The sequence below is a fragment of the Myotis davidii genome, unplaced genomic scaffold, assembly GCF_000327345.1.
Source record: "Myotis davidii unplaced genomic scaffold, ASM32734v1 scaffold648, whole genome shotgun sequence".
Taxonomy (NCBI): Eukaryota; Metazoa; Chordata; class Mammalia; order Chiroptera; family Vespertilionidae; genus Myotis; species Myotis davidii.
In genome coordinates, this window is record NW_006299603.1 from 2,100,669 (window position 1) to 2,108,717 (window position 8,049).

An 8,049-nucleotide genomic window follows, 5' to 3' on the forward strand; every position below is an offset into this window, starting at 1 on the left:
GAACTTTGTGCGGGACCCTGGCTCTGAGCCTGTGTCTTCCTGCGCCACCTCCACCCGCCCGCCCAGAGCCGCTGCTCGTCACCGCCGACCCCACACCTTTCAGCATCTTCACGGCCACCGTGTCACAGCTGCTGCCCTTGTGGATCCCGAACGCCGAGGCTTCCACCACCTTCCCGAAGGCGCCGTGGCCCAGGACTCTCCCTGTGGGGCAGCCGGGTTCCAGGTGAGCTGGCGAAGGTGCGGGGGAGGGGACGGCCGCTGGGCAGCCGTGCGGAGGGCAATAAAAATTTAGTTTAAAACATTGATTTTAAAAAATATAACATCAGCATGAAATCTGGGGTAACTTTTTCCTAAAAACCTATGAAATAGAGTTCTTCCTTACAAAGGATGAGAAATTATTCTCCCCCCCCCCGGGCCCCCAGAAACTTCACTCAGTATATTTCTCTAAGAAGTCAAATTTCATATGAGGTACTGAATATGCTCAAAACTATAAAACATTAGCTAAAAAGTACTTAACTAAGGAAATTACAAAAATAGGAAATGCCAATGAACTATATTCTACACAGGGCACACCAATCATACACTATTTTTTTATGATTTAAAGTATACTTATAGAACTTTAGTCTCAGCAAAAAAATGATTATATAGTATTGGGGTGGAGGAAATCTGGTTATTCAATCTTGACTTTGATTGAGTTCCATGTAGATAGAAATTTACTATTAAGAACTACTTTGGGTATAAAAGGTAATCAGATCCGCTGGTTAGGGCGCATGTGACTCGGGAAAACTGCCCAGACGTACGGGGTCTCCCTCGAGGCTCCGCTAAGGAGAGGACCGCTGGGAGGGGTCGGGGAGATTTCCAGGGAGGCGAGGCTCCCGGGGGAGCTGGACAGGGACCCTACTCCTTATGGTTGGGGCTGGCCAGGTGGAGAGAACCCCACGGGAGCTGGGAGAGGGGCGCTCACCCTCCTCATGTTACAGAAAATGATGAGGAGGAGGACCCAGAAGAAGACGGCGATGACCCCAGTGCCAACAAGGATCACGATCTCCATGCTGCCTCGGTCCTCGGAGCCTGCGTGGGCAGAACAAAAAAAAACCCTTCCACGGCCACGCTGGCCGAGGAGTTGACGCAGCCCTTGGCGTTGCACACGCTGCACAGGTAGCGGCCAGCGTCCTCCTCGCGCACGCGCTGGATGCTCAGCTTCTGGTTCGAGTCGGCCAGATCGATCCCTGCAGGAGGCGGGGGCAGGTTCGGGTCTAGACGGCCCCGGGGCCTGGGCCTCCCGGGCCTCCCCAGCCGCTCTGCGCCCGGGCCCTTCCCTACCGGACTTTTCCTCCAGCGGCCGCTCGTCCTTGTACCACATGATGCTGGGCACGTGCGTCCCGGCCACGGGACACCGCATCTCCAGGGAGTCGCTCACGTTCACCAGGAGGTCGGTCAAGTTCTGCGTAAGCCGGGGGGCTTCCAGGGCTGCGGGCAGGAGTCAGGAAGGGGCAGAGTGGAGGGCAGGAGCCCAGGGCACGGGGAAGGGGCTCTCCAGAGAGGAGAGGGTGGCGGGGAAGCTGGGAGGAGGGGCAGGTGTGAGAGCAGGTGGGGAGGGGGCACGCCCGCAGACTCACCTTGCACTGACAGGTACTTCTTGTGGCAGTGCTTGTCCTGGCTGTGCCGGTCCTGCACCTCGCACACGTAGTCGCCCTCGTGCTCAGGTGTCACGTGGGGGATGGTCAGGCTGAGCGTGGCGTGGCGAGCCCCCGGCGCTGCCTCTTCCAAGGTGGCGGCCAGCGGCGTGGCGAACAGGTGCACGTTCTTGCAGTCGAGCAGCAGCGGGTTCCCGTGGGCATCGTGCAGAGTGGACAGGTTGAGGCGGTACCAGCGCAGATGCTCGTAAGTGTAGTTGTCAGCCTGGCAGCTCAGGCGCACGGCCTGGCCCTCCAGGGGCTCCTCCGAGGGCTCGGACTCAATGCTGAAGCCGTCGGGGATGGCTGCAGCGGAAGCAAGAGCCGCTGTGACATTGCACAGTGACACTGACTCACCGGCCAGGTGCTTGCTCTTCCTTGCCCACTGGCCGCTGGACTCACCCAGCTCTCAGCCAACGTTATGCATCAGGTAGGTCTGGGCCAGGGACACCCCCGGAGTCTTCTTCACCCCTTCACTCCCCCTCACTGACCTCTGACCACTGGGGCCAATCCACAGAAGTCAGCCCCACGGGCTCTCCTGCCTCCTTCCAGCTCTCTCCTGGTCATGCCCCAACCCGGCTGCTGCCCCCCCTCTCCCGTAGCCCCATCATCAGTGAGTTCTTTGTCCCCAGACTCAGTGGGGACCGGAGTCCCATCCTGCCTCGCTGTTGACCACACCCCACCTCTGTCAGCAGTAGCTTTCTTGCTCCGACTGCTTCTGGCCACTCGTCAGGCTCCTGAGGGCTCCGCCACCCAAAGTGTTCTCTCTGACTCCATCTCTCTCCCAGGTCCCCCCTGGGCCCAGGGACTTCCTTTCACGGGTCCTCAGCTTTCCTGAGGTCACTGACACGTTTGAGAATCCGAGGGAGCTATGGAGCTTTTCCCCAGAGAGAAACACCCCTGAGCCACCTCTTCAGATCCAGGGCTTGGGAAGGGGGTTGGAGGGAGGCAGTTAGGTGGGGCTTCGGGGAGCAGGACAGCCCCCTGGTCGGGTTGCCTCCGGGGCTGAGGGCAGAGGGTGCTACTCCGTCCAGCAGACCAGCATGGTCCTCCAAATCTAGCCCTGTTGCCCAGACCCAGGGCCCTGGGGCCCTGGATAGCTCCCCAGGGTGCTCCACCAGGACCTCAGGGGACCCCAACCTGGCCCCTCTTCCTTTCCGAGCTTGTTCTCCTCTCCTGCCCACCTGGTCCCTGACCACCAGGCCCACCCAGGTCACTCACTGGTCACATAGAAGTAGATGAGCCGCTCGTCCTGGCCCACCTTGTTGAAGACCATGCATTTGTACATGGCAGACACGTTGGCGTCCTGGATCACCAGCTTGCTCACCGTCTGGGAAAAGCACAGGCAGAGGATCTGTTTCCTGCCTGAGTTCCCCACCCGACCTTCCCTTCTGCAAGGAGGCCACTGTGCCCACCAGAGTAATGGGGGGAACTGAGGCTCTGAGCTGAGGTGGCAGAGTTCAGAGACAAGACCAGGGAAGGGAGGCACGGGAGTGAAAGTAAGGCCTTCAGGCAGCAGAGTGGGGGGCTCCTCAGGAAAGTCAGGGGACCGCGCTGTGGAAGCTGGCATCAGCAGTGGCTGGGGTCAGAGGGCGGCATAGGCAGGGCGGTGGATGTGCCATTTCAGGAGGGGACAGGGGCCTAGTGCTGCCAGGCCAGGGCCAGGCCAGGGCCAGGATTCAGACTCGGGTCACATCAAGGGTCAGGCTGTGGCCTAAGATGAGCAGCAGGTCATGGTGTGAGATCCTCGTGACAAGTGCACCGTTGCCCAGGGCTGCCCACACACCTCTCCCCGCGCCCTGGGGTAGTGGCAAGGGGAGGGGCTGATCCTAGACACCCAGAAGGGTGCTGGCCTTGGGGAATAGGAAGCTGGGAGGCAGGGTAGGCCACAAGCCCTGCCTACCATCCAAAGACCCCCCCTACTTTAAGCTGGGCACTTCCTGGCCAGGCCTGGAACAGGAAGAGGCTCTGGAGGTGTGTAGGAAAACAGGAAGTGACCGTAGGAAGTGGGTGCCTTTGTTCAGTCCCCTCCCCTGCCTGGCCGCTTCTCAGCATTGCCCCCAGGCTGGCCAGTGGCTCAGCCGCCTTTGGTGGGACCAGGCCAGCCCCCAGCCTGGAGCCAGTGGGCAGCTGGACCCATGGCCTGGCCGGGCAGCCTGAATCTTATCATTCTCGTTCGGGAAGTGGCCGGAGGTCCTTTCCCCGCCCCCCACATGCAGGCAAGGGAGCTGAGGCCCAGACACTGCAGAGAGGTCACCCCTCAGCCGCTGCCTCCAGAGCCCTGCAGGCCTGGTGGGCACCCAGAGGCCAGAGAGGGCCCCCCTCCCTCCTCCTCTCGGCCAGTCAGTGGCGCGGCTGGCCCCTACCTTATTCCTCCCCTCCACACACTCCGTCCAGGTGTCCAGGCTCTCGATGGGGTTCACAGCGTCCTGCGTGGTCACCTCCCTCCAGTCCCGGCACTGTGGCATGCGGTCCCGCTGCTGCCGCCGGCTGCTGGGGACGAGGGTTGACAAGGGCCAGTTAGAGGTCTGGGCGGGGAGGGTCCCCAAGGGGGTAAGATTGAGCCTCTGTCATATTCAGGGTCACCTTCTACACTGCGTGGGTGAGGCTGGCCTTTGGCTGGGGTGAGCAAGAGGGCAGGAGCGTTTGCTGCTGGAACACTGTCTCCCACTCTTTTATTTTTATTGATTTCACAGAGGAAGGGAGAGGGAGAGAGAGATAGAAACATCAATGATGAGAATCACTGATTGCCTGTCCTGCACGCCTGCCCCTGGGGATCGAGCTCACAACCAGGCTAGTGCCCTTGACCGGAATCGAACTTGGGACCCTTCAGTCTGCAGGCCGACGCTCTATCCACTGAGCACGCCAGCCAGGGCTGTCTCCCACTCGCTATGTTCAGGGCCCTGTGGGGACTGCCAGACACAGCCTTCGGCGGCTCTGTGCTCGCCCTCCAGCATTCTGTGCCCACCGCCCCCACTCGCATGCACCCCTCCTCAAAGCCCACCCGATCCCCAAGGGCAGCAGTCAGCACGTGTGCTCCAGGCACCCCCCTCACCCCCTCTTTCAGAGCCGCAGCCCCTCCTGGGGCCAGGTGGGACTGGTCTCCCACTAGGACCTGGGCCCCAAGGGAGGCTCTTGTCTGCCCTGGCAGAGCAGGTGGCCCTGGGGCCCTGTCAGTCGGTACAGAACAAAATGGTGAAGCATCAGAGGGAAGCAAATCTGGAGGTGCCAGCAGTGACCCTCGGCCTGTGTTCTAGAAGAATCTATGAGCCTTGGACATTGTGGGTGGCTCAGGCCCAAAGGCCACCCCTTGAGCCTCCCACACTGACCCGCTGAGCTCACGGGGGCTGCTGCCCTGTCTCCTCCTTGGCCCCCAGCGCCTGTCCCTCCCCAGCCTGGACCCTCTCACCTCACAAGGCTCTCTTGCTAAACGGCCAATCTGACCTGACACCCCTGCTCAGCACCCTTCCCTGGCTCTAGTGCCTTCCAGACCTCTGCCACCTCTGCACCCTCCCCCCTGGTTCCCTGCTTGGGCAAGTTGTCTCTGCCCGAGAGTTCTCCCCAGCTGTCTGCCCTGTTGGCGCCCAAGTCATTGTAAGCGGGCATGGCCAGCAGAGGGGCAGGCTCGCTGCTTACAGCTGTGGCCTTGGCAAAGCCACATCCCTTCTCAGATCCCGCTCCTCCTCTTAGGGGGACTGTAAGCGCTGCACAGAGGAGCTCAGGAGTGAGGGCATGCTGGCGTGCCACGGGGCTCGGCACAAGTCTCCTGAAAGCGGCCCAGCTCTGCCCGCCAGACAGAAGTGTCCCCCTGGACGCCACAGGCACAGCCCTGGGGTCTCTCTGATGATACGGCTCTGGGGGCTTTGCTCTCCAGGCAGGTGGGTGGGCCCAAGGGCTGCAGGAGCATCTGAGCCTTGCTCAGATGGGATGATGCCAGGGGTTGGCTGCGGTGCATGGTGACAGGGTTTGCGTTTAGAGCAGGGCTCTCGGGAGGGGTGCAGGCAGTGAGTGGGGGTCAGGGCTGAGGGTGAGCACAGGGCTGGAGCCACACTCACAGGCTGCGCTGGGCGAAGGTCTTGCAGGGTGTCCACGGCCGCCAGTACCACTGGACGCTGAGAGGAGGGGGCACGCCGTAGGCCGTGCAGGTGAGCGCCTGGCGACTGTGGCGGGAGTAGATGCTGGGGGAGGAGGCCTCCTTCTCGTGGATGTTGGGAGGCACTAGGGGCGCAGGCAGGCGGCTGGTCAGCCGGTCCCCTGGCCACACCCGCCCACCTTCCCATCCCCTCCCCTCCCACCTGCCCCTACCGTTCACCACCAGCTCCAGGCTGATGTTGCGCTTCAGGCCGGCCATGGAGTTCCACAGGGCGAGGGTGTAGACGCCTGCGCTGGCCTCGGTCACCTCCTTGAGCACCAGGGCATGTGGACTGTGGCGCCCGGACACAGCCTTTCTGTCCTTGTACCTGGCCCGGGAAGGGAGTTCAGGGCGCTCCATGGCCCCCACCTCCACTCCCCCTGCCTCCCTTCCCTGCCACACCCCAGCCCCTGCAACTGGAATGCACTGTTGGGAGCAAGACCCCTGCAGGCCAGGAGGCTGCTGGGTGCAGGGGAGGGCAGTGGACCCTGCACAGGGAGCAGATGGCCTAAAGCTGTGAGGGTGGCCGCCAGGCAGGAGCACGCCCCACGGGCTCAGGAGCACTGAGGTCTGGACAGGGCTTCCCACAGGCGCCTCCTCTCTGGCCTGTGGCCAGGGCCAGCCTCCGGCCGCCAGGCTCCGAGGCCCCGTGGCCTGCCACCTTCCCCACCGGCCCTGTCCCTTCCCCACCGGCTTCAGTGAAGGAGGGAGGTGCAGTCCCCGGTGCAGCCTGGCCCCTCCTGTTGGGCCCTGCCTCCCTCTGGAGCTCAAATTCACCGTCCCCCTCCCTCCTCCATGTAACCAAGCACCCGCCTGTCAGACAAGCCGGGAACCAGCGGGCCCTCGCCCTGTTCTGCTGCCTGCTCTCCTGCACTCTGCTCCCCATGCTCCCCTGAGCTGGACTGTCCCCTCGCCGCTGTGTCCCCTGCACAGAAGCGGTGCCGGGCACCAGGAGGTGCCCAGGGCATGTTGCTGCACGTGTGAACCTGGAGGGGCACCCCCGGTCCTGAGCTGCACCCCGACTCTGCCTGGAAACACATGGCCCGCGCCAGGCGGGCGCCTTCCCGGAGAGGCCCAGGAGGGGCACCGCCCTCGGGCAGAGCCAGCAGCGACGGGGATGCAGGGGCCCTTCTCAACTGTGGCACCACAGCCCCACCGGGAGGGACGGGACTCACTGGGGCCACAGGGCAGGGTGGGCAGCTCTGGTGCTGTCCTGAGTCTGCCACCTGCCACCCACCTCTGCGATCCTAGCGAAACCCTTCACTGCCTCAAGCCCGTGTCCTTATCTGAAAACTGGGGAAATGGCCCTGGCCAGTTTGGCTCAGTGGATAGAGCGTCAGCCTGCGGACTGAAGGGCCCCTGTTCAATTCTGGTCAAGGGCACATGCCTGGGTTGCAGGCTCAATCCCCAGTAGGCGGTGAGCAGGAGGCAGCAGATCAATGATTCTCTCTCACTGATGTTTCTCTCTCTCTCTCCCTCTCCTTTCCTCTCTGAAATCAATAAAATATATATTTTAAAAAAAGAAATGAAGTGCCCCTTCTGGCGAGGTCGTGAGGGCTAGCTGAGGTCTGGCGTTCGGAAGCTGAGGGCCAGCCTGGATGTCCACTAGGTTTCCACCCACCCACTCAGTCATCACATACCCAGCAGTGGTCCCCCGTGGGCTGTGGTGGCCACGGTGACCACTAGTGTCCTGGGAAATGTCTCCGCCAACAAGGGGGCCAGCTGACAGCTGAGCACTTGCTGGAGGAAGATGTTGGCCAAGTGAGAAGAGAAAGGCCGGCTGTGGTGGGAACGGCGCTACGCAGCCGGCTGTGTGAGGGTCGGCCCTGGGCCAGATCCCAGGTGCTGCACAGCCAGCCGCCCAGCCAGGGCTGGGTCAGTCCTGAGGGCCTTGGAGGACAGGTCAGGCCCAGGTGCTCAGGAGGCCACACCTGTGAGGGAGCCTCCAGGCTGCATCCCTGCTCTTCAGGGCCCTGCCTGATGGGCCCTGGTCTTGCACCAGGTGTCCCCACTGGACCCCAAAGTCTGTGGCCTCAGAGGCAGGGTCACCCCGGGCCCAGGACCAGGGGATGCTGGGCCCTCCAAGAGAAGCCTGCTCCCCGCGGCCGGCCTCCTGCCGAGCGCAGGTCCGCGCTTTCAGAGAGGCTCTGCCTGCAGGGAGGTGCCCAGGCTGGAGGGCACGGCTCCTCTGGCAGCTGGGAAGGCACAGAGCGGGCTCCGGGGGCTCTGGGCTCAGGCAGG

General features: G+C 62.6%; 1 protein-coding gene across 1 annotated transcript in view; it reads right to left on the reverse strand.

Moving 5' to 3' along the window:
* FLT4 (fms related tyrosine kinase 4) overlaps positions 1-8,049 on the reverse strand; it is a 27,014-nt gene that overhangs the window by 14,784 nt on the left and 4,181 nt on the right. Inside the window, exons 9-17 of the mRNA XM_015571534.1 lie at positions 5,982-6,136; positions 5,732-5,894; positions 4,043-4,169; positions 2,898-3,006; positions 1,620-1,982; positions 1,324-1,470; positions 1,097-1,229; positions 979-1,052; positions 97-228 (exon numbers count right to left, since the gene is read on the reverse strand). Coding sequence (XP_015427020.1) covers positions 97-228; positions 979-1,052; positions 1,097-1,229; positions 1,324-1,470; positions 1,620-1,982; positions 2,898-3,006; positions 4,043-4,169; positions 5,732-5,894; positions 5,982-6,136 — 1,403 coding nt within the window. The remainder of the gene's footprint in view (positions 1-96; positions 229-978; positions 1,053-1,096; positions 1,230-1,323; positions 1,471-1,619; positions 1,983-2,897; positions 3,007-4,042; positions 4,170-5,731; positions 5,895-5,981; positions 6,137-8,049) is intronic.